General features: G+C 37.0%; 1 protein-coding gene across 11 annotated transcripts in view; it reads left to right on the top strand.

Moving 5' to 3' along the window:
- STARD13 (StAR related lipid transfer domain containing 13) overlaps nucleotides 1-27036 on the top strand; it is a 750665-nt gene that overhangs the window by 235915 nt on the left and 487714 nt on the right. For 10 of the 11 annotated variants that reach the window (XM_072616415.1, XM_072616414.1, XM_072616416.1 and 7 more), the window contains one exon: nucleotides 8711-8854. In XM_072616415.1, coding sequence (XP_072472516.1) covers nucleotides 8711-8854 — 144 coding nt within the window. Of the gene's footprint in view, nucleotides 1-8710; nucleotides 8855-27036 lie in introns of those variants that run through there. The other variant, XM_072616425.1, reaches the window with a different exon arrangement.

Genomic DNA, 27036 nt, shown 5'->3' with positions numbered 1-27036 from the left:
GTATATATTTTGTCACCTCAAGAAGATATAGGCAACTTCTTTTTAAAAATGTTTTAATAATATTCCTTATTGATTTTTAAATTTTTTATATTGTCTAGGTTTTCCTGCTTTCCTCCTTCCCTGAGAGTCATCCAAATAAAGATTTTTTTAAAAAAAGAGGAATAAGAAAAATAATTCAAGAAAATTAGTCAACACATCAGAAATATTGAAGTTTTATACAGTATTCTTCACCCATAGACGCATCTCTTTGAAGTAGAGGTGTTAGATAATTATTGTAAATATCTATAGCACTTTTAGTAAGTAAATAGTAAACACTAAATAATCCCTCAAATATTTCTTAAATAATTTCCCTTACATTAGGAATATGGTGATGCAGTTGTCTTTCAAGGCACACCACTATAGGTAATGATCTCAAATTTAGTACATAATCTTCTAAGGTCTCTGCACAAATGGAAAAAGTAAACATAAATGTCTGGACTCTCATAACTTTCTCCTGACCTGCCTCATTGCCACCTGAGGGCTCCACCTACTCACTGGTGGTTCCTTTCCTGGGACCTCTGTTTTAGGAAGAATCCAGCCATATTTCACCTCTCTCTTAACTTGACTTTCTCTAGACTTCACCTTTTCCTCAGGTATCAAGACAGGTAGTCTTCTTCTTCCCTCCTTTTCAACACCTTTATATCTATTATCTTCCCATTTAGAAGGTAAGCTCCCTGAGGATAACTACTATCTTACTTGTATTTATATTTCCATTGCTTTGTACAATGCCTGGCACATTTGTTGTTGAGTCTTTTCAGTTGCTACCAACTCTTTGTGACCCCATTTGTTTTTTGGGTTTTTTTGGTAAAGATACTGGAGTGGTTTTCCATTTTCTTCTCCAGCTCATTTTGCCATGAAAAACTAAGGCAAACAGGGCTAAGTGACTTGCCCAGGGTCACACAGCTAGTAAGTGTCTGAGGCCAGATTTGAACTCAGAAAGATGAGTCTTCTTGATTTCAAGGCCCAGCACTCTATCTACTGCGCCACCTAGCTTTCTTTAAACCTGAACTGTTACAATATTCCTCCTTGAAAATAATAGCATGTATTGAATTCATTTTTGGGGAAAAAAAAGTATGTCAATCCAAGGGTAGCTTTCCCATAACCCCAATGTACTTATGACTCAAAAAATCACCAAGCTTTCTAATTGCAGAGCATGATGTGATCTGACTGCAGTGGTAACTCTGACCTCTGAGTGTTCTCTAAGCACTTACTGCTTTCTGCAGCATTCCAACAGATTTAAGTATAGATGTCTGGCAGCCATCTCCCCTACTGCAATGCACTCCCAGGCACATCATTGAAACAAATGTGCCTTTGACTGTACTGAATACGATTATTGTTGAAAAATAAGAAGCTGTAAACCAGTGTGCAAAATTCCTTTTATCCCCAAGGCACAAATAATCATATTGAAGGCCTGGAATGTATTTACTTCGGCTTTATCAGATAAAAGAACAGCTACATGTATATTTCACATATTTAAATTAGTTCAATTCAAACAAGCTACAGTGTTTAATGTCCAAAGATGAAATTTGCATACACATGAGGCGAAAAACCCTAACTACAGACTTTTTAGAGTTTTTCTCATTGGATGCACCATCAATGTTGCCCATTCAATATAAGCAAGCTGTTTTGTATTTTTTTTAAACTATTCCAATCAATTGACATATTTTTGGTCATCTGTTTCCTGAACTTTTTAAAATTACTGGCAAATACTTAAAACATACTGTGATTTGAAATGTAATAATTTATCATTTTTATTCAATTAATGATTGAAATTCCTTTTACCTCTCTGGAACAAATCTCAATGTACAAAATCTTGTTGAATGTTAATATCAAAACCTTATAATCTAATGATAATTTAACATATTGTTTCTAAAAATCTATAAGCACTGTCAAATGAGGATTTGGGGCCAAATTTATAATTAGTCAAGATTGCTTTACTAAGATGACTCATTTCATATGTTATATTGATAACAAAAGCTCATTTTCTTTATCAATATTAAATGCAGATTCAGAAACTTATTAGATTAGAAAAGCTTATCAAGTAATAAAGAAAATTAGAGATATTTTCAAATTTTGCCTGCTTATAGCATCGAATATAAATGGCATATGAAATCTGATAAATCATTGGGATTGGGGGTAATTTTGTGGTTTCTTGGTGGTAAGTAGAGTGTTAGACTTAGAACTGGAGAGACCTGAGTTTGAACTCACTTCAGAATACTAGCTGAGGACTATGGATGAGTCACATAATATCTCTGGTCCTCTCTTTTCTCTTTTATTATATGCGGACAATAATACCTATGGTAAAATACCTGCTATTGGCTTTTTTATTGGTTAAGTTATTGGATTATAGTAGAAAAATGAAATAATTATAAAATTATAATACCTCACACATTCACTTTAAAGACATTCTTAGTTTGTGATGTAGCCCTTATAATTTTTTTAAATTGCATTTCTTATATTTGTAGGGAGGTATACAAAGGGGAAGCCTGATAAGGCCTTCCTAAATTCCTCTGAGTCTCCTAAATATGATGATACAATTCCTTTGCAAAGTGTGAATTAACCTGATTTGGGGGTACTTCTCTGGCATGTAGATGTCTCGGTAGATGAAGCATTAAACTTAGAGTCAGGTTCAAATCCTATCTCATTTGCTTATTAGCTATGTGACCCCAAGTAACTTAACCTCTCAGCCTGTTTCTTCATCTGTGATAAAAGCACCTACCTCAGAGTTGTTATGAGGATCAAGTGAGATGATATATGTAAATTATTTTATAAACCTTAGAGCACTGTGTAAGTGGTATTTTAGATTATCAACATCATCATTATCTTTAATATCCCTTTAATATCCCATTAAGGATGAACATGGATGCAGTCCAGACATCTGGGCTATAATCTTGAACCTAACTAGTAAAAGGGAGAATGTGAACAGACAGAGACAGAGCTGAAATAAACTAGGGAAAGAGGAGCTACAAAGAAACTTGGCACTCAGTTCCCTCAGGGGAAACCTTCAGATCCATTTAACTCCTACAGGATACCACATGGCTGTTCCAGAGAACTATTTGCACCAGGGAACTAGGTGTACATGGAGCCATGTGATTCTCGAGAGAAGGAAACCATGCAACTTAAGAGGTGGCAGCAGGCCAAAAAAGAGGTGAGCTAAGAGGATTTCTTAGGCCTAGTCAGCTGCTGTAGAGGTATAAACGAATAGCAATGGAGTGGCAGTGATAGATTAGTGAAAGAGCTGCTGGACCAATCAGGAGAGAGAGCCAAGAAACATAAGGGAAAGATGTGAAGGAATCTAACCGGACTTTGCCCTTCATTGGCCTATGAGTTCTATGAATTCCGAATGTCTGGGATATAGTAGATAGAGAAGAATCAATTTTCCTTTTTTTATAGGGGAGCAGTTCTAATCTTAGGGTAATAGTATAATCTGAAGGGTTTATATAGGTCTTAGGAAAAGGCAAGAAGGTCACTGGAAAGAGAAAAAAGCTGTCTTTATTGCTTACAGACCTAAGCAAATTTTTAAAAATCCCTTTTCTGGTTAAATAACGTTTATGCTAACATTCAACTTCTTGTTAGCCCAAATGGAGAGCTGAGGGCCCTTTACCTTTTTTGTAGAGACTAAAATACAAGCCAAATTCTGATTTTTTTCAGGAGAAATTCTGGGTGGGGACATGAACCAAAAAAACCCCCCAAGTCTATGAATCTGCGAGAACCTTCCAAAATTGACCTCAGTCTAGGTAAATGAAGAATTTTGCAGCCATGGCTCATGTATTAACCTGAAGTATGCCATTGGTAAAAGATCTTACTCCCACCACTAGACACTCATAGCACAAAAATCAGAGGGATAGCCATGAACATTGGACCCAGAGCCCCTCTTATCTGTGCTAAGCATTGGAGATACAAAGAAAAATAAAAATCAGTCCCTGCTCTTGGGAGTTCACAGTCTAATGAGTCTTGAGAAACTCACCCAGTAAATGGGGAAGGGGATGTTACCCTCTTTCCCCCAAACCCAACCTTCCTATCCTCTGCTGCAGGAGAAACTCTGCTTTTTGAAAAGTGATCCAGAACCTTGACTCCCAAAGCTGTTAGAAAGTCCTTAGTCAAATGCCTGTCAGAGAAGGAAAGAGACACTTCATTATGCCCTTTCTATGTAACAGCCTATATAATAAGTGCCAAGGATAGAAATACAAGCAAATAGAGCATTCTCTGCTTTCAATTACAATTCTCTGCTTATATTCTAAAGAGGAGATAGCATTCAGGTGAAAGAGAGGTGGAATATAACTAGGGTCCTTCCTAAAATACAGTTTCTTCATCTGATTTCATCTAATGGCTCAAAGTACTTTACTCCTCACACTTATTTACACATTTGCTTGTTAATAATTGATTCAATAGAGGTACCTAGTTGTTCATAGTTTAAATAATTCTCACTTAATAAAGCTATATCAGAGTTTAGAGAATCTTGTTAGTTACCTTAATTGTGGTTGAAGGTGTGAAACATCTTACAAAAGTTTAAAATAAGAATGAAAATAAGAATAAGATGAGGATACAAACTAGATTAGTAATCAGTCAAATGGAAGAAGGAGGGTAAAGCTTTCAGAATGTGGTTTCTGTGTATTTGAACTGAATATTATTCTTCCGATAGTTAAAATTTGATGATAGCAAAGATATTATAATCACCAGGAGACACTGCTGACCAAGTATCTAAACCGAGTCAGTGATGAGTCAAGAAATATCAACCCCACCTTCATTCCAGTGGTTACGTGCTTCACCCAGAACCAGAGGACGCTTTGGAGCAACACCCAGCCCTCTCTACCTCTCAGAAAGCTGACTACCTCTCTGCCTTTGATTCACCCTTTTTGTGATTGATAGTGCTGCGCGAGTCTAGGGGTTTAAGCGTATGTAAGATTCTGGTTCAGTACTCACTCATTAAAATTTATCCCTTTGTCTTCTCTGCTTCATTTTAATGGATCTTCATCACACAAGGATGGCAGTTCTTTAAGCATGAAGGAAAAAGGGTGAATACAGTACAGTACATGGTGTAGTAGAAAGAGCATTGGATTTGGAGTTCCAGAAATCTGGCTTCAAATCCCAGTTTGGTAGCTTCCTGCTTTTGTGACTGTGGACGAGACATTATTTCTCCTCTCTCAAACTTAGTTTCCTCATCTGAAAATGAGGAGATTGTACTGAATCACCTCTAAAGTCACTTTGAGCTCTAAATTTATGATTCTGTGGTCCTATTAACTACTAAAAGAACTGGGCACTGACAACTCATACAGCACCACATAGCCCCAAATCCTTTCTCTAGGCAAAGCAAACCCAAGAGCTCAAAGATAATAGGAGCTCAGATTCAACCCTCCCATTTTTTCTACAAGTGAATCAAAAAGCAGGTAGTTCAAAGAAACATAGTCCAAGGTGATTACCTGAATAGAAGCATACCACCCCTATGCCATAACCCCTCACCACAGGAAGAGAAGTACTTGTATGGCCTGAAGTTTTCAGCTGGATCCTACTCTAAGACACTTCCTAGTTGTTTTTCTCATTTGCTGCTCTAACATTGACAGGGAGATTGAATTCCAACACAGTCCTCCCTCCACTCTCCCTAACTGCAGCTAAGCTTTGCTCACTGACTAGGCTACATAGTGAAATGAAAATTTCCCTAGTGAGGGTCACATTCGACATCGTTTCACCTGCATTGCCATTTGCAGTCAATCCAAGCTCCCTTTACTCTTTGACTCTTTCCATAACTTTCCATAATTGTCAAAAAACTCAACAAGGTTTTTCATCTGGGCCTGTCCTGAGGCAAAGACCAACAAGCTAGGCCTTTCTTCCTTTTTTCCCCTCCATTTTCCTATTCTTGTTAGGTAAAGGTAGGAAGAGGTACAGCAAAGCAAGGAGGTGTATTGTATCAATAATAATGCACAAAAATATGGTACTTTATGATTTACAAAACCCTTATATACATCACATCATTTAATGCTCAAAATAACCTCATAAGGAAAGTAGTATAAGTGTAATTCCTTAATATGAGGGTATTCTCCCAAACTTACAGAGAAGGCTCCCAAGATTAAGATGTCCCTGGTTTATACTACTCTCTGGGCCTACATCCATTAAAACCATTGCCCACAAGCCCCCATAGATATGTTTACCTTTAATAGCTGCAGGAAAAATAGTTCAAAGCAAAAGTATTTGATGAGATGATATAAATTTATTAATGTACACAGTAAACCTCATACATTTTTATATCTTAAAAAAATCTTCAATGTGTAATATGTCCTTCTTTGGCTACAATCACTTGTTTTATATGATTTGGCATTGAAACATCTACTCTTTAATTATCCATCATGAAACTACATCTCACATGGCATAGTAAACATTTCTTTGATGAACAGTCCCTTTTTGTAAGACTAACCTTGATTATTATAGCTTATGAGTTTTTGATGTGGTTCATATCAGGTGAGTTCTCCATTTGCTAGATCATGTTCATCTCTGTCTCTTGGATAAATTTCTTAACCTTTCAAGACTTGTGATATGGTAAGAGGTTGTGTTATATTGAACCTTAATTCCCACTATATTCTCCAAAAGTTGCCTCTTCTGAGTTTTTGTTCATGTGTTTGCTTCATCTGATATTGCTTCCCTTTTTCCACTCCTTCCCTGTTTACCCAGTTATATCACAATAATTCTTCAAAATCCAAACTGAATCCTACCTCCTCCATGAAACATTCACTATTTTAGTGCACAGTCTCTTTGAACCTATCACTTAATGACTTATAGTAATTATCTCAAAATTTATCACTTAATTATGACATTAATGTTTCACTTGCAAAATTTATCTCCCCAAATAGATCACAAGCTCCTTAACAGAGAATGGGTCTACTGGAGATGGTTGTGGATCTGGAATCAGGAAAACTTGGATTCATATCCCATCCCTGGCACTTACTTATATGTGACCATAGGCAAATCACTTCACTTCTCTTAAGGTGTCAGTTTCCTCATCTGTAAAAGTGGAGATAATGACAGCCATAGAACCAACCTCACAGAATTTCTGTGAGGTTCAAATTAGATAACGTATGTAAAGTACTTTGAAAATCTTTAAGTGCTGTGTAAAACTAGCTATCATTATTATCATCATTGTAGTTATATTGATGGTGGTGGTGGAGATATTATCATCAGATGTTCAAAACTAATCTGTATAAGATTTTCTTTACCGGTAGAGATTAATCACTCAATAGTGCAAGTCTGCTTAAGGGGCAAAGTTGGAAGAGGAGAGATTTTGATATTCTGGCTTCCAACTTCAAGATAGAAAGTACATTGTTCCAAATTGTCTTCAGAGAGAAAACCCTGAAGGGAAAGAGACTTTGTAAAGAAGCAGGCACGTAGGCCAACACCTCCATCGTGTCTCTGATTCAGGTTCATCTCCCTAAAGAGAATCTGGAAAAATACTGAAGGCAGAAACTATATCTTATGTCTCACTTTGGATCCTCCACAGTGCCTTGCTTAACATGAGACACATAGTAGGCAATCAGTAAATAGCGAAAGATTGATTAACCCCTTCCAAATCCATCATATACTCATTATTCACTGGTAACATTTGATTTCTAAAAACAAGCCCTAAGAATAAATATTGTGTTTACCATTTGTTCCTCAGAATTAAAAATACTATGTGAAATACCATCCAAAATAAATGTGAAGAGATACTTTCAAAAAATATCCAAAATACTGTCATCTTGCTCAGAGAGTTGGAAGAGAGCATCTTTGCTTTTCTGGCTATGTTTTTTTTCTTTCCATTCTATTTGATGTGGTGATTTATATTAATATATTTAAGGTCATATTTTCTGGGCTACCAGAATTGGTATAGCTGAGGCCTATTTGTGTGTACACACATCTGACAACTGAATGCATACTTGCCCACTTTGCAAATGCAAATTAAAGTCTTGTGCATGCAAAAGCCATGGACACTTTGAAATGTCAACTATTCGTTATGTAAAATGATATATTTAGCTTTCTCAGATGTCATGATTTTGAAGTTGTAAGACACAACCAAAACCATTCACGGAAATAACTCTCACATGAAGCTTTGGAATGCTCTGGAGTGTATAACATATGTTTAGTGAAAGAGAATTTAGCTGACTAAAACTTACACATATTTTTAAGGAAGAGATGATAATATAAATAGCTTCATAAAATGTGGGACCGGGATCCTGTATTTCTTGCTTTGGCAGAATTTATGCTGACTTTCATAGGGGTTATATGCCCATGAAGTAAGGAAGCATACAGTGAAGCCAAATTTTATCTTTATCAGGATAAGAAGATGGCTTTTAGCAAATGTAGCCAGAGGAAAGGGATAATTTTGAAACCAAGACTCATACAATATTCATCTTAGCAATTGCTTTTTGTGGAAAATCAACATTGTTATGATAATGATGCATCCAAAGATATTCTAGAGCCAGGAATAAATCACAATTTCATATTTTGACCCAAGATAATCAAGCAATTTCTTAGTTAAAAATAAAAAAAAGCCAGAAAAGTGTTACTTGATGCAATAAAGTTCTTTGGTTTTTTATTCAATAGTATTCTTTCTCCTTCAGAAATGCATTTGAAACAAATTTTAACTTTACAGTAGAGTTAATATTTTTAGATGTCATGTATTCTTTTTGATTTTCCTTGCTTCTAGACACAACCCAAGTCCTCAGAGTGGTCAGACTCTATGGCCTGTGTCATGAAGAAGTTAGAGCTGCTTAATTTAGATATTGAAGAAGCTCTCAGTGCTGGCTCTTCTCCTTCTCATACTCCTTCTTTCAAGAGGCGAAAACAGCAGGTAAGACTACTTTGGTTTTATTAAATATGGTCTGTTCAGTTCAACAAAGATAAATTAAATAAATACTACAGGTAAAGCATTGCATCAAAGGATGCTAGAACTACAGAGACGAGAAACAACATAGTCCCTGTCCTCAAGAAACTTACAGTCTAATAATTATTGCATGGTAAATGTAAATCACCCCAAGAAGGAACTTTGATTTGGGTTAGGATCTCAGATATTCTATACTTCTTAGCTAAAAAAAGAAATTGGGAAATGTGTAATTAGATTTTGTAATGGGAGATTTGGTGAATGAGAACACTTCTTAGGCAGACCAAGTGGCAAGTAAAGTAATGTCTTCCTTTGGGAGACATAAAAAAAATTAGGTAAAATATTTTCAGTACTTAGAAGAACTAGGATCAAGAGAGGTCTTTTTGCCAAAGTTGGATAAATTGGCCTCCAAAATATTTTATTAAATATTTTTAAAATCTCAGTCTAATTTTTTTCACTGAAATGCTGTATGTACTGCTTTGCAAAGAAGAGAGTTAAGGCAAAGGAGACTCCAAGTCTTAAAATCAGAACAACTTTCTAACTTATTTTACGAAACCTTTGGACAAACCCAGTGGTATGTAATTTATACCTAGGGTTGTGAAAATTCAACAGGGTATGAAAAGGTTTTGACAACATTTTTCCATAAGGCTATTTATTAGATGAAGATTTTATAATATGAAACAAAAGCAAACTTTTGTTAAGCACTTAACTATATGGATAGGTTCAAGATGCAGTCAATGGTTAAATCAGATACAGTCCCTGTCCTTGAGGAACAGCTTCATTCAGCCTAGTAGAGGTATGAAGCAAACACAAAGGGCTGGTTCAAGTGTAAAAAATGTGAAAATAGAAAGAAGGGGATGAGTTTGAGAGATATCATGGAGACTGATTCAACAGGACCTTGTAATTTGTTTAATATGAGAGGAAAGGGAGCAGAAGAAGTCAAAGATTCAGTTTGATAATTCAATATCCAATGTTCCATTTCCCAACTTCAACCATTTTCACTAGTTGTCCCCCATGCCTAGAACGCTCCTCCTCCTCCTCCTCCTCATCTCCTGCATTCTTCAGCTTCCTTCAAGTCTCAATTAAAATGCCACCTTCTGCAGGAAATTTTCCTGGTCGTCTGTAAGCTTATTGCTTTCCCTCTATTGATTATCTTTTGATTTATCCTGCATAAATCTTTGTTTGTACATGGTTGTTTTATGTTTTCTCCCGCATTAGATGTGAGCTCCTTGAGAACTCTGACTGTTTTTCCCCCTTTATTTATATCTCCAGAGCTTAGCAGAGTGTCTAGCTGACATGTAATAGTTGCTGTATAAATGCATGTAGACTTGACTTAAATTTACTAAGCACTTACTGTATACAAGACATTGTGCTATAATCTCAGAATTACAAAAATGAAAAGTAACAAGATGACCAAAAATTGTGAATTCAGAAGGTAGAAGAGGTTTACAGAATCTAATTACTCTTTACAATGTGAGTAATATGGAAATATGTTTAAATAATTTCACATGTATAGCCTGTATCAGACTGCATGCTATCTTGGGAAAGGAGGAGCAGAAGGAGGGGGAGAAAATTTTGAACTCAAAATCTTATAGATGTGAATGTTGAAAACTAAAAACACATAAATAAAATTATAAAAAAATTTTAAATGTAAAAAAGGATTTAGAGAGATAAGTAATGAACAATGAAATTCAATTTGGACCTGTTGAGTTTGATATTTAGGTCTAAAGGCAATTGAAAATATGGATATAAAGTACAGAAGTCAATCCAGAAGACACATATTTTGGAGTTATCTGCACAGAGATGTTTAATTGATTTTCTTGGATTGAATGAAATTGACAAGGGAAAATGTATGTAGAGAAAAGAATGACAAAGACAAATATAAGATGATGTAGAGAACATATTTTTTATGGGGATAGTATAGTGGAAAATATGATGGCCTTGAAGTCAAGAAATCTGGATTCATATCCTGACTCTAATACTTATTAATTGTGACTCTGTGGTCTGACAATTTAGCCTGTCTAAACCTCACTTTCCTCCTCTATTCAATGGACCTACTTGCATTTCCTGCAACACAGATAGGAAAGGGTTTTGTAAATTTTCTTAAAAACTAGATGTTAAAATCACATTTTCATAAGACAAAATGGAACTCAATCATAGATCTAACATTTGGACAAGACCTCAGCAGCTGTCTGGTTCAACCCATGCCAACATATATTACAAGTGGTAATATAGCTTCTGCATGAAGACCACTATATATGAGAAGCCTACTGCCTCCTGAGACAGCCCAGTCCACTTTGGGGCGGTGATAATTGTTAGGAAGTTTTTCCTGACATGGGTGGCACAATGAGTAGAGTGTTAGACTTAGAATTAGGAAGACCTGAGTTCAAATCCAGCCTCAGACACTTACTAGGAACAAGTTGAATCTTTCCTCAACATGGAACTCATTAAAATACTTAAACACAGCTATCTTTTAACTCCTGGGTCTCCTCTTCTCCAAATTAAACATTCCCAGTTCCTTCAAGCCACTCTATATGGTATGGACTCAAGATTCTCAAAGATGTTGACATCCTGGTTGCACTTTTCTGGCCACTCTTCATATAATTAGTGTCCTTTTTAAAATATGATGCTCCAAAATGAAAATGATACTCCATATGAAGCCTAAGGAAAGCAGAGTATATGGGAACTATCATTTCTGTATTCCTAGAAAGTGTATCTTTTTTAGTGTAGCTCAAAATCACATTTGTTTTTTGGCTGCTACATTATACTGCTGACTAATAGTAAGCTTACATTCCACTAAAAACCCCAGACCTTTTTCAGAATAATCACTGTCTAATCATGCCTCCCCCATTTTAAATTGTGAAGCTGATTTTTTTTTATTTCACTTTTAACATTCATTTTCACAGAATTTTTGGGCTCCAAATTTTCTCCCCCCTTGTCCCCTCCCCCCACCCCAAAACACTGAGCATTCTAATTGCCCCCATCTCCACTCTGCTCTCTTCTCCATCATTCCTCTCTGCCCTTGTCTCCATCCTCTCCTCTGTCCTGTTGGGCCAAATAACTTTCTATAGCCCTTTACCTGTATTTCTTATTTCCTAGCAGCAAGAACAGTACTTGACAGTTATTCCTAAAACTTTGAGTTGCAACTTCTTTTCCTCCCTCCCTTCCCTCCCCCTCCCTTTGGAAGGCAAGCAATTCAATATCGGCCAAGTCTGTGTAGTTTTGCAAATGACTTCCATAATAATCGTGTTATATAAGACTAACTATATTTCCCTCCATCCTATCCTGCTTCCAATTACTTCTATTCTCTCTTTTGATCCTGTCCCTCCCTGTGAGTGTCGACCTCAAATTGTACCCTCCTCCCCATTCCCTCCCTTCCATCGTCCCCCCCACCCTGTTTATCCCCTTGTCCCCCACCTTCCTGTATTGTAAGATAGGTTTTCATACCAAAATGAGTGTGCATTTTATTCCTTCCTTTAGTGGAATGTGATGAGAGTAAACTTCATGTTTTTCTCTCACCTCCCCTCTTTTTCCCCAAACTAAAAAAATCTTTTGCTTGCCTCTTTTATGAGAGATAATTTGCCCCATTCCATTTCTCCCTTTCTCCTCCCATATATTTCTCTCTCACTGCTTGATTTCATTTTTTTTTTTAAGATATGATCCCATCCTATTCAATTTACTCTGCGCACTCTGTCTCTATGAGTGTGTGCGTGTGCATGTGTGTGTGTGTAATCCCACCCAGTACCCAGATACTGAATAGTTTCAAGAGTTATTAATATTGTCTTTCCATGTAGGGATGTAAACAGTTCAACTTTTATAAGTCCCTTGTGAATTCTCTTTGCTGTTTACCTTTTCATGCTTCTCTTCATTCTTGTGTTTGAAAGTCAAATTTTCTTTTCAGCTCTGGTCTTTTCATCAAGAATGCTTGAAAGTCCTCTATTTCATTGAAAGACCATTTTTTCCCCTAAAGTATTATACTCAGTTTTGCTGGGTAGGTGATTCTTGGTTTTAGTCCTAATTCCTTTGACTTCTGGAATATCCTATTCCATGCCCTTCAATCCCTTAATGTAGAAGCTGCTAGATCTTGTGTTATCCTGATTGTATTTCCACAATACTTGAATTGTTTCTTTCTAGCTGCTTGCAATATTTTTTCCTTGACCTGGGAATTCTGGAATTTGGCCACAATGTTCCTAGGAGTTTCTCTTTTTGGATCTTTTTCAGGTGGTGATCGGTGGATTCTTTCAATATTTATTTTGCCTTCTGGTTCTAGAATATCAGGGCAGTTTTCCTTGATAATTTCATGAAAGATGATGTCTAGGCTCTTTTTTTGATCATGGCTTTCAGGTAGGCCCATAATTTTTCAATTGTCTCTCCTGGATCTATTTTCCAGGTCAGTTGTTTTTCCAATGAGATATTTCACATTATCTTCCATTTTTTCATTCTTTTGGTTTTGTTTTGTGATTTCTTGGTTTCTCATAAAGTCATTAGCCTCCATCTGTTCCATTCTAATTTTGAAAGAACTATTTTCTTCAGTGAGCTTTTGAATCTCCTTTTCCATTTGGTTAATTCTGCTTTTGAAAGCATTCTTCTCCTCATTGGCTTCTTGAACCTCCTTTGCCAATTGAGTTAGCCTATTTTTCAGGATGTTATTTTCTTCCGCATTTTTTTGGGTCTCCTTTAGCAGGGTGCTGATTTGTTGTTCATACTTTGCTTGCAAGTCTTTTATTGCTCTTCCCAGTTTTTCCTCCACCTCTCTAACATGATTTTGAAAATTTTTTGGGCTCTTTATGACCTTTTCCCAGAACTGATCCCATTGAGTGGGCTGGGATGTAGAAGCACTGACTTCCGTGTCTTCCCCTGATGGTGAGCACCGCTCTTCCTCATCAGAAGGGAGGGGAGGAGAAACCTGCTCACCAAGAAAGTAACCCTCTATAGTCTTGGTTTTTTTCCCTTTTCTGGGCATTTTCCCAGCCAGTGACTTGAGCTCTGAATATTCTCCTCACACCCACCTCGCCTCCTGATCCTCCCAGCCAGCTCTTGGGGTCTGAGACTCAAATGCTGCTTCCCAGCCTCAGTGCTTTGGGCAGGGGCAGGGCTGCTATTCAGTGTGAGATTATGTTTAGGTGCTCAGGTCAGGGCAGGTCCACCTCACGGGCTCATTTCCCTCAGGGGGTTTATGCGGAGACCTTCAACAATGGATCTGGGCTCCTGCCTGCTTGGGGAGCCCCGATCTGCTCCTGCCTCCGGTGTTGCCTCCCGAGGGGGCCTGAGTATGGGGGCACCCCACTCCCCTCTTGACCCACCAAAGAGACCTTCTCACTGACCCCCGTCAGGGTGGAGGGACCTGCGCAGCCGCTGGAGATCCCGTCCCTGAAGTCCGCTCGGATTTGTTCCTCTAGGTGCCGGGCCAGTGCAAGGCTGGGCTGGGCTCTGCGTCCGTAGCATGACGGACCTTTTGCGAGAGGTTTACAAGTCCCTCTGGAACAGAAATCTTATCTGCTCCACTATTATGTGGCTTCTCCTGCTCCCGAATTTATTGGTGGCTCTTTACTACAGATATTTCATGGGCTGTGGGTTTGGAGCTAGCGTATTTGTGTGTTTCTACTCTGCCATCTTGGCTCTGCCCCCGCTGATTTTTTTAAATACTCGAGTGTAAGACTTTTCATTTATTTCTGTCGAATTCCATCTTAATAGATTCATTCTGCAGCTTTAGTCTTTTAATATCTTTGTGAATCCTAGCTCTATTATTGTTCAGTGTTTTAGCTGACCCTCCCAGTTTTTCTCTCCATTTCCTCCCAATATAACTTAAAAAAAATATTTTTCTTGTCCTTAGTTTCTCCTTGCCAACCTCAGCTCATTCTGTGCTTTAGCACTGCTGATACTATTTTACAAGACCATGTTATGATCTTATATTCATCCTCCTCTATCTTCTGTTTTCCTTTTAAAAACCTAAGTTGATTGATAAGTATCCATATATACATATATATTTAGGAGAAAAAAATCCCATTTCTCCATTTCTTTGTAATTATCTCCTTTTATGTCTTTAGAATTTTGTTCTTGAGCATTTCTTATCCTACCTAGACTGAATTCCCTTTTGTAGAATTATTGGTCATGGGTCCCTACCTGTCCTTCCTCCAAAACCTTTGAAATCTTTGCAAAAATCTAAGTAGCATATCAGGCTATGCCTAGACTTCTTCTCCTTCTCAGTCACAAAGTCTAAGAGGAAGGGGTTACTGATCTCCAGGATTCATATTATTCCCACCCTAGAATCCAATTTTTCCTTGCTAGTGAGCCTTAGATCCAGAATATTTTTCCTTTATTGTTTCTTCCACCATTTAGAGGAAGAAATTAGCATGAAGACAAGTCAGTGAGCCAGTAAACATTATTTAAGTGCCTACTGTGTACACTTAATAAATAAATAAATAGGCGCATATATAAATAAATAAATAGGCACTCTGCTAAGCCCTGAGATATAAAGAAATGTAAAATATAGTTCTGTGTGAGCTCACAATCTAATTTTGAAATTAGATAGGAGGGGTGACATGATCAGACCCTTTCTTTAGGAAAACCACTTTTTACAACTGAGAGGAGAATGGATTGAAGTAGGGAGAAACTTGTGGCAAGTAAACCAACCATTATGCTATTGGGCTTGTACCAGGGAGGTATATATGAGGTGCTTTGAAGATAAAACTGGCAAACAGATTTGATGTGGGAGTTGAGAGAGTATGAGGAATCAGCAATGATATATTAGTTGTAAGCCTGGGATAGTGGGAGGATGATGGTGACTGACCTCAGCAGTAGTGGTTAAGAGGTTAAGAGTAGTAGTTAAGAGGATAGAAGGATTTGGAGCTCTATTTCAAACATTGTGGATTTAAGATATCTATATGACATCCTGTTCAAGATGTCTAATAGACAGATATGTGAGATTGGAGGTCAGCAGAGAAGTTAGAAATGGATAGACAAATCTGAGAATCATCAGCATAGAGATATGGTATATATACAGAAAAGAAGGCCCAGGATAGAAACATGTGGGGCATTTATGGTTAGTGGGCATGATCTAGATGAAGACCCTGCAAATGAAACTGAGAAGGAACAGTTAGATAGGTAGGAGGAGAATCAGGAGAGAATACTGTTATGAAAATCTAGAGAGAAGAGAGTATGAAGGAGAAGAGGGTAATCAAAGCCTGCAGAGAGGTCAAGAAGAATGAAGATTGAGAAAAGGCTGTTAGATTTGGCTATTAGATCGGTAGTAACTTTGGAGAGAGCAGTTTCAATTAGATGATAATATTTGAAGCCAGACTCAGAAAAAAAATGGCAGGACAAGCAAAAACAAATAAAATTCACTTACTCAATGGAGCTCCAGACAAGAGATTTAGAAGTGTTGATAAAGTTACAGTAGGCTACCAGTTGGTAACCAGTTAGCTGCTTATAGTAAATGATTAATGCGTTGGACAGACCTAGTTCTTATGCTATAAGTTAAATAGTCATACTATTTTAACCAAAGCACTTAAGTTAAAAGGATATATATTTTTTAAGACTTCTAAAAATGGACAATGCTTTAAGGTCTTAATATACCCACATCAGTTTATGTGGCCAAAATCATTGTGGATTAATTCAGGGAATACATTATATCCAGAAGCAGTATTAGTCTAAGCATAAAGCAGCAATTTTACTAACACCTAGGGGTTACTACATCTATAATGACATTCAAAAGCTTTTGGAAATGGATACATTCAATAAAAGCATAAATAAGTAAACATCCTGAAACTACCTGGTGCATGTAATTAGGTTTGAGATATATGTTCTCTGATTAGAGAGACAAGGGATAGGATATTAAGAGAACCTCTTGTATCAAGTCAAGTTTAAAAATATAAGGACAGAATGTTAAATGTTGCATTCCATTTCATATTATTGCAAGGAATCATTAAATATCAATTCTACCTCTCTGACTCTACATTACATAATAAGTAGCCCTGCTACAGAAGAAGCAACACAACAGGAGCATTTTGAATCTGCGGCATGGAGCAATATGGGGCATGCAATTAAGAAATACATTTCAGCATTCATCAAAACTAAGGAGAATGCCTGTGGAGCTTGCTAAGATTATGAGAACAATTCATTCAAGACCCAGTGCCCGAGCATCTGTTAATGTCACCTGAATACAGGACTTGGGATTTTGCAGCAGGAAAATGAATCCCTTTTTAGACACCTGCCAGCAGGAATCCCACTACTCCAGCATATCAATAGCAAGCCCCAGCTATCAAGAAGGAAGCTACCCCTAGACCATCGCCATCCTTAATGGCCATGGCCTTAACTATAAGAGAGGAAAAGAAAGATCTCATGACTGTCTTAGGCAGCCTTAATTTATAAATGCTTTATTCATCCACTGGAGGAACATTCAGGAGAAGTGATGTTAATGACTTTAGCAAAACAAAGCTAGATGAGAATAAAGTGAGAATGATAATGTTTAATATTTGTGAATAAAATTGCCCTTTTCTAGGGTGACAGAAGTCTTGTTCTAGAGTCTGAAACTGGGGTTGGTGAACTTTTTTATTTGTTTTTTATTAATTAATTTATTTTTAGTTTTCAGCATTCACTTCCACAAGCTTTTGAGTTCCAAATTTTCTCTTCATCTCTCCCCTCCGCCCACCCCAAGACAATGTGCATTCTTTATCCCTTCCCCCAATCTGCCCTCCCTTCTATCACACCTTTCCTTTCTCTTATCCCCTTCCCCTCTATTTTCTTGTAGGGAAAGATAGATTTCTATACCCCATTGCCTGTATGTCTTATTTCCCACTTGTATGTAAAAGCAATTTTTAGCATTCATTTTTAAAATTTTGAGTTCCACCTTCTTTCTTTTATTCCCTCCCCACCCACCCTCACTGAGAAGGCAAACAATTTGATATAGGTTATACATGCGTAGTCATGCAAAAAAGTTCCTTAACAGTCATGTTGTGAAAGACTAACTATATTTTCCTTCCATCCTATCCTGCCCCCAATTTATTCTATTCTCTCTTTTGACCCTATTTCTCATCAAAACTGTTTACTTCTAATTATCCTCTCCTACCAATTGTCCTCCTTTCTATCATTCCCCCCACCCCCTGTTCATCCCCTTCCCCCCTACTTTCCTGTAGTATAAGATAGATTTTCATACCAAACTGAGTGTGCATGTTATTCCCTCCTTAAGCCAAATCTGATGAGAGTAAGGTTCACTCTTTCTCACTTCCCCCTCTTCCCCTCCATTGAAAAACCTTTTTCTTGCCTCTTTTATATGAGAGATAATTTACCCCATTCTATTTCTCCCTTTGTCTTCCCAATATATTCTTCTCTCACCCCGTAGTTTTATTTTTTTAGATATCATCCCCTCATGTTCAACTCACCCTGTGTCCTCTGTCCATATATGTGTGTATGTATGTATGTATATAATCCCTCCAACTATTCTAATACTGAGAAAAGTCTCAAGAGTTACATATAATATCTTTCAATGTAGCAATGTAAACAGTTCAACTTTAGTGAGTTCCTTATGATTTTTCTTTCCTGTTTACCTTTTCATGCTTCTCTTGATTCTTGTATTTGAAAATTAAATTTTCTATTCAACTCTGGTCTTTTCATCAAGAATGCCTGAAAGTCCTCTATTTCACTGAATGACCATGTTTCCCTCAGAAGGATTATACTCAGGTAGGTGATTCTTGGTTTTAATCCTAGCTCCTTTGACCTTCAGAATATCATATTCCAACCAATCCAATCCCTTAATGTAGAAGCTGCTAGATCTTGTGCTATCCTGATTGTGTTTCCACAATACTTGAAAGAAAAGGATTGTTTCTTTATGGCTACTTGGAATATTTTTCCTTGACCTGGGAGCTCTGGAATTTGGCTACAATACTCCTAGGAGTTTTCCTTTTGGGATTTCTTTCAGGAGGTGATTGGTGGATTCTTTCAATATCTATTTTACTCTCTGGTTCTAGAATATCAAGCCAGTTTCCTTGATAATTTCTTGAAATTATATTGTCTAATGATGTGTAAGCTCTTTTTTTAATCATGGCTTTCAAGTAGTCCAACAATTTTTAAATCATCTCTCCTGGATTTATTTTCCAGGTCAGGTGTTTTTCCAATGAGATAGTTCACATTTTCTGCTATTTTTTTTCATTCTTTTGGTTTTGTTTCATAATTTCTTGATTTTTCATAAAGTCATTAGCTTCTATCTGCTCCATTCTAATTTTGAAGGAATTATTTTTCTTCAGTGAGCTTTTGGATCTCCTTTTCTATTTGGCCATTTCTGCTTTTTAAGGTATTCTTCTTCTCATTGACTTTTTGGATCTCTTTTGCCATTTAGGTTATTCTGTTTTTTAAGGTATAGTTTTCTTCAGCTTTTTTTGGGTCCCCTTTAGCAAGCAGTTGACTCATTTTTCATTATTTTCTTGCATCACTCTCATTTCTCTTCCCAATTTTTCCTCTATCTCTCTTACTTGATTGTCAAAATCCTTTTTGAACTCTTCCATGTCCTGAGACCAATTCATATTTTTCTTGAAGACTTTGGATGTAGGAGTTTTGACTTTGTTGTCTCCTTCTGGTTGTATGTTTCCATCTTCCTTGTCACCAAAGTAAGTTTCTATTGTTGGATTTCCCCCCCTGTTTTTGCTCATTTCCCCAGCCAATTTCTTGACTTTTGAGCTCTGCTTCTGGTGGGGTTGGGAGGGTATACTGTCAGCCTCTAGATCCCCCCACAATCTGTGGGCCTAGAGCTCCCAAAACAGTTGCTCCCTCTGCTGCTGCTACAGCTGTTACAGGCTCTTCTGTCCCCTCCACCACCCTGGGGCTGGGACCAGACCACTCTCCTCCCTTACATAGATCTGATAGATTTTTTTCCACTGGCCTTCCAATTTGTCCTCAGAATTTCAGGGTTGTAAAGTCTGGAACCACAGGTGCCCGTGGTTCAATCCCTCTGAGACCTGCTCAAGTCCAGTCTTCTCCAAAGTGGCCCATGCTGAACTGGGCTCTGCTCCCAGCCTAGTGCAGTAGATGCTTCCATCAATCTTCCACGCTGTCTTGGGCTAGAGATTTGCTTCACTCCATTATTCTGTGGATTCTGCAGAATTTGTTTAGAGTTATTTTTTACCAGGATTTGACTGGGTTTGGAGGGAGAGTTCTAGCAGGTCCCTGCTTTTAATCTGCCATCTTGACTCTACCCTTCTGTGAATCTGTTTTAAAAATATTTTTTATGTTTTAAAATGTTTCTATATTTCAGAATGAGAGAACATGTTCTTGGAAAATAATTAAGGAAAGCATGTATTCAGGATAAGAGGGTGGTCAGTGTTCAAAAACTACAGAAAAAAATTAGCACTTAACACAGTATCTAGCACACTGTAGACATTTAATACATTTTTGATTTGTTGCCTTCAAAAAGATGTACAAGATTTAGAAGTTGAGATCAATTATTAATATGAATGGTTACAAATTCTGGAAAATTAATGCAATAGACTAGAATGATGCAATTAAAATTGACAACTATAAAAATGAAAGTGTGGAAAGTTCCTTTTGGAATAATGCAAAGGGCAAAAATGCAAACAAAAGAATGGAGAGTATACTATCTATTGCTATATAAAAAGAAAATTAAATGGACATGAATGAACACACAAAGAAATGTGATGAGAATGGATAAAATAACTATGAAGCTGTTATAATGTTAATGTGTTAAAATTCACTAGTTAAATTTAAATAATTGCAACCCAAAATTATTTAATTAAGTTTTATTCATGCCTTTTCTTATTTAAACTATAGTGCTTTCCTGATATTCTGCATTCCATACCTTCCTCCATTGAACTTTCATTTATGATAAAAGGAAGCAATTAAGCAAAACTGAAGGGCAGTACAACAGTTATGCAACACTACATATTTATGCTCTCTCTGTCCCCTTTCACACACATTTCTTTTTCTAAAATAATAAATTTTAACTTATTTTTGCATGCATTTACAATCTGTCCCTTCCATTACCCCATCAAACAACAATAATTTTGAAAAAAGAACCACTTTATCATAAACACACATAATTGAACAAAACAAAATTTCCACCTTGGCCACACCAGAAAATATATTTATCTCTCTCCATTTTATGTTCATCTTATCTTTGGCAGTAGATAAGTAGTGTTTTTCATCTTCAGTATTCTGGACTCATTTGTTATTTCAGTGATAAGTCATTTAAAGTTACTTTTCTTGACAAGGTTGTTTTCACTGCATAACTTGTTATCCTAGTTTTATGCAATTCGATCTGCCTCAGTTCATAAAGGCCTTCCCAGTTTCATTTGAAATTGATTACTTCATCATTTCTTAGGACACAGTAATATTCTGTTACACTGATATACCCCAGTTTGTTTAGCCATTCTCCAGTGGGAGGACACCCCCTCAGTTTTCAAATTTTGCTACTAAAAAGGGCTGCTATACTTATTTTTGTGCTTTCTTCTTTTCTTTATTTCATCTCTTTGGGATATTAGCCTAGTGGTGGTATAGTGGAATCAACTCATACCCAGTTTAATAACATCAGGAGCATAGTTTCAAATTATAAGATTTGTAGAACAGCTAGAGTTCCAGGGATGGTACAGCCTCAAGGCCACATGTGTGGCCCTCCAGGTCCTCAAGTGCAGCCCTTTAACTGACTCTAAACTTCAGAGAACAAATCACCACTTGTAGCAGTGTGCTAATGTGCCTCTTTTCCCAAAGCCCTTCCAATATGACATTTTCCTCTTTTGACATCTGTGACAGTCCAATGAGTACAAGGTAAAACTTTGAAATTAACAATTAACAAACTTTCTTTCATCTTAAATTTCTTCCTCCTTTCATCTTTTGGTACTCACTCAAACCTTCCTACGTTTCCAGTCTTTTCTAATACCTTACCTTCCTTCCTACTCCCTGCCATATTCTCTTTAATCCAGAGACCCTGGCCTCAGTACTGGTATTTGCATACAACACTCCATCTCTTGACTTTGGGCATTTTCATTGGTTATCTTCCATGCCTGGAACTCCTTTCACAGTTTTGCCTCTTGGCTTTATTGGCTTCCTTCAGGTCTCAGCTAAAGTCTAACCTTCTTCAAGAAGGCTTTCTTAATCCTCTTTAATCGTAGTTCTTTTTCTCTGAGATTATCTCCACCTTATTATCCTGGACAGTTTTTGTTTGTCCATAGTTGTTTGCACATTGACAACTGGGATTTTTTTCCCCTTTCTTTGTATCCAATGCACTCAGCACAATGCCTGGCACATAGTAAACACTTAATAAGTGCTTGTCAAAATAACTTGACATAAGGAGAGCTGGTTCGATTCTAATGACACTACTTCCCTCAAAAGTCAGTACTGGCTATACTTTCTCTCATATTCATGACTCATTAGTCACAGTGGGGGAGCTTGGAATACTCCATACTCTTCATTTCCACTCCCAGCTTCTATCCCTGCCACCATCACTCAGCAACCTTTCCTCCTTTGAGGTTCACAATATCCAAATTTTTCACCCAGTCAAGGTCTTGGTTACCATTGTCTACTGATTTCCAAGGCATTCTTTTTTCCTCAGTGAGTTCAGTGTCTGGTTCAGTCTTTCTCTCCCCCTTAGCTCCTTTCCTCATACTAAGGGACCTCAAAATAAATATTGATGCCCCCTCAAATACCCTAACTTTCTACATACTCAATATACTCAATTCCCATGACCTGTTCCTCCACTTTATTTCAGATATCCACACAGAGATGATCATACACTTGATTTTACCATCAACCATAAGTGTCCAACTTCCATGTTCATGATTTTCAATTTTTTTATCTCACCATAATCCTTTATCATTCCATTTTCCCCTTTACTTTAGGACTCCCAACCTTGTCCGTCATCTTCATCATGATCTGTATTCCCTTTACTGTTTAGTTTTTTCCTAGTTCTCACTGCTGTACTGGCTATATTTTTCTCTCTTCCATATCTTAACACCAGTTCAATTCTATACTATTTTCTGCTTTCAAATTCCTTGCACCCTTGTCCTATCATAGATCATTCCTTGACAAATCTCAACCATTGATTATTCTCACCATCCTTCTCCTTTAGTCCTATTCATCTGCTGCTGAACCAAACTGGAATAAATCATGAAAATTTACTGACTGGGTCCACTGCAAATTTATGCTAACTAATCTCAACTGGGCCCTCGCTGCAGCAAAGCAATCCTTTCCAGCCTTTCCTGATTGATTCACCATCTGTTTGACACCTTTTCAGCTCTCCTCAAGTCTGCTACCCTCTCAGCTGAAGATCTTGCCTGACATTTTTGGAAAAAATTGAGGCTCTTCAGCTAGAGTTTCCCCTTCTCTTCATCTCACCTCACTCAGACATGTTCCCTCAGCATTTCCTCATTCACTCCTGTCTTGGATAAAGAAGTGACTCTTTTCCTTGCTGAGGTCAATTTTTCTACATGTATCTTTGATCCTTACCCCTTCTGTATTCTCTAACAGATTGCCCCCATTATATTTCTACTTTCTTTTCTTCAATTTCTCCCTGTCTACTGGCTTCTCCCTTGCTGCCTACAAATATGCCTATGACTCCCCATCCTTAAAAGCCTTCCCTTGATCCTGTTACCATCAATATTGACTATCTTCCTATAACTCTCCCTTTTTGGCTAAACCCTTTGAGAAAGAAACATGCTACTCATCTCCTGACAGAGCGGTGTGGGCCTCAGGGTGCAGATTGAGACATATATTTTTGAGACATCGCCAATGTAGAAACTTGTTTTGCTTGACTATGCATGTTTGTTACAAAGTTTTTTTCCCTTTATTTTTCAGTGGGAGGAGGAGGTTTCAAGGGAGACAAAACAGATTTATTTTGTTTATTGAAAAACTTGAATTAAAAAAGATTTCTCTTTTAATGGATTTTTTTTTTAAAATAATAACTACATTTCCTCTCTTCTCATTCCTTTTAACCATTGACAGTCTAGCTTCTAACTTCATCATTCAACTGAAACTGTTCTCTCCAAATTTACAGTAATCTCTTAATTGTCAAATTAGTGACCTTTTTTCAATCCTGGTCCTGGTCCTTCTTGGCCTTTCTGCAGCATTTGACTCAGTTAGTCACCTTCTAGATACTGTTTCCTCTCTGGGTTTTCATGAAACTGTTTTCTCCTGTTTCTCCTGCTTCTCCTGCAAACTTTGATCATTCTTTGGTATCCTTTGCCTGGTTCTTCATCCATTTCACACTCAATAAATGTGATGTTCTTTAACGCTCTGTATTGGTTGGTCTTCTCTTTAATCTCTGTTCTCTCCCCCTTGGTAATCTCATCAGCTTTGATGAGTTCAGTTATCATTTCCATGTGGCTGATCTGTATGTCCAACCCTAGTCTCTCTCCAGAGCGAAGATCCTATACTACCCAACTGCCTTTTAGAAATCTCAAACATATCTCATAGATATCTGAAATTCAATATATCCAAAACAGAATTCACCATTTTCCCCTTTGTTAGCTTGTTATCTGTACTTTCACAGCATCTCAGTTCCCATACTCTCTACTTACAAAGCACCACCTGAGTACAGTCCCTCATCCCTTCTTACTTGGACTATGGTAGTAATTTTCCATATAGTCTCTCTGCCTTAAGTCTTTTCCCCCACTCTCCAATCAATCCTCCACTGTATTGCCACAGTGATTTTTCTAAAACAGAAATCTGAACATGTCATCCCCCATGTCCATTTGTACTTACCCCGTGCATTCTCTGAGCTCCAATGGTTTTCAGTTATCTCCAGGACCAAATGAAATGCTTTATTGTTTTTTTGCATTTAAAGCTCTTTATAACCTGATCTCTTCCTGCCTTTACAGTTTCATTATGCTTTACTTCTGTCTAAATACTTTACTATCCAGCTAGCCTGATCATCTGGCTATTTTTCATACAGTTCTTATCCTGTCTCCATATCTTTGCAATAGCTGTTCTCCATTCCTGTAGTGTTCTTCCTTTTTACCTCTCTTAGATTTCTTGATTTTCTTCAAGACTCAGGTAAAATCTCACCTTTTGTATGAGTCCTTTTCTTGTTTCCCTAGCTATTAGTGCTATCTCCTCTGTGGTTGCCTTCCATCTACTCTATATATATCTTGTATATTGCTAGTTATTTCCATTTTGTTTCCCCATTAGAATATGAGTCCCTTGAGAGCAGGGACGTTTTTTGCATTTTATTTTTCCATATTTTTTGTGCTTAGCATAATGCCTGGTGCACAGTAGATTTAACGTATGTTTGTTGACTGACTAACTATTCCAGCAGTTCAGGAAAAAGAAAGCAAATTCATTTCATTAAATACAGTGATAGGAAAAGCAATATGAAAGGTATATCTCTTAAGTCTCTGAAATTTGATAAAAGAAAATGAAAAGTCCCTATAATAAAATGTTACTTTTTCATAGCATCCATTCTGCAATGCTATCTTTATTAAACTGGGTCATTTTCACATAGGGCTCTTTTTTCATTTCTCAACTAACTTATTGATCTTTCTGTAATGTTTAGGACTTATTTTGTAGCCATTAATGATGGCCTCCTTCTTACACAAATTATTCCAAAAACAAACTCCTCCCTGACAGGGATAGAATTAAGCAGAAGAAGAAATAGAATCTCATGTGCCAAGTTATTGCTTAATTCTAGAAGTAAACTTTGGGTTTTTTAATTAAGTGCAATATGCACCTTAGTTGACCAAAATTATAACCAAACAGATAGATAAAACCCTACTTGGAAGCAAGACAAATAGCAACTCATTATAATGCTAACAGGCTTCCCTTGCCCAGTGCAGCTCACTCACTGGAAGACTTTCCAGTGTGTCAAAAATCATTACCATTATGACCATACCTTTAGGTTAAGATAACAGTAACCCCAAAGTCTCTTTTAAACTGTAATTATTTTTACTTTACCTCATTGTTACCCTTGTATGCAATTATGCTAATTTGCTTACATACCTTTTAAACTGACATAGATAAATGAAATCTTATAATACATGGCAGTCCCATTCAGCAACAGATAAAGAGTCAGAGGATATCCACAAAGGGTTCTCAAAATTAGAATCGCAAACCCTTAACAACCATATGAAAACCTGTTCCAAATTACTAATAAAGAGAAGAATGCATATCACAATAATTTTTAACATTTCCCTTATACCCAGCCAGTTGGTAAAGATAACAAAAAGTGGAAATAATCAGCGTGGGAGAGTCTTCAGAACGATGGACATATTGATGCACTGCTGGAGAAAATGTCAGTCAAATAATTCCAGAAAGCAGTTTGGAATTCTGCTTTTAAAAATAAAACAAAATATTTATATCATCTCTTGATGGTAGCCAAAAATTAAAACAAAGTAGGTTCTTATCCCTTGGGACTGGCTAAACAAACTGTGGCACCATAAAAATATATGAATAATTAGAGAAAGATGGCAAAACTTACGCAGTATGAAGCTACACCAGTAAAATAAATGTATATCCATATGGGTTTGCATATAGCTACAACAGTGTAAATGGAAAGAACATAAAATTAAAGTGAGTACTATGTAATTATAATAATCAAGAAGATTGGCCTTTGGAAGTGATAAGAAAAAGAACCTCTCTTTCTTCTTTGCAAAAGTGGAGGACTAAGGGGTAGAATACTACATAACCTGTCAGATTCACTTGATATATTTGTTAGTTTTGTTAAACTGCTTTTGTTGTCATTCTTTTTAAATTTTTATTAACAAGAATGGCTCACTAGAGAGAAGAAGGGAAGGAATATATTCAGAAAAGAAAGTGATGAGAAAATAAAAATTATTTTAAAAAATCATCACTACCCTACCCTTCTGATCAGACATTTTTTAGACTTCTTTTATGAGCCAGGCACTGTGTTAAGCAATGGGGACATAAAAAAGAGGCAAAAGACAGTGCCTACCCTCAATGAACCACAATGACTGGTTCCTCCCAAACCTCCATTTTGAGGAAAGAACCCAGGTTAGTCAGATTTTCTTTCCTCCCTGAGCTCCCTTGCTGACTCTCTGGGCTTTTTCTACCATACTTCCTTGTCCCTGACACCTCCTGCCTTTTCAACTTCCTTTTACGTGTCATTTCTCCCATTATCATAAGCTACTTAAGAGCAGGGACTATCTTACTGCTTGCATTTGTATTCCCAGTACTTGGCACAAAGTCTGGCATACAGT

This window comes from Notamacropus eugenii, chromosome 5 (genome assembly GCF_028372415.1).
Source record: "Notamacropus eugenii isolate mMacEug1 chromosome 5, mMacEug1.pri_v2, whole genome shotgun sequence".
NCBI lineage: Eukaryota > Metazoa > Chordata > Mammalia > Diprotodontia > Macropodidae > Notamacropus > Notamacropus eugenii.
The sequence above is the reverse complement of the archived record's forward strand: the minus strand, read 5'-3'. Positions and strand labels throughout refer to the sequence as shown.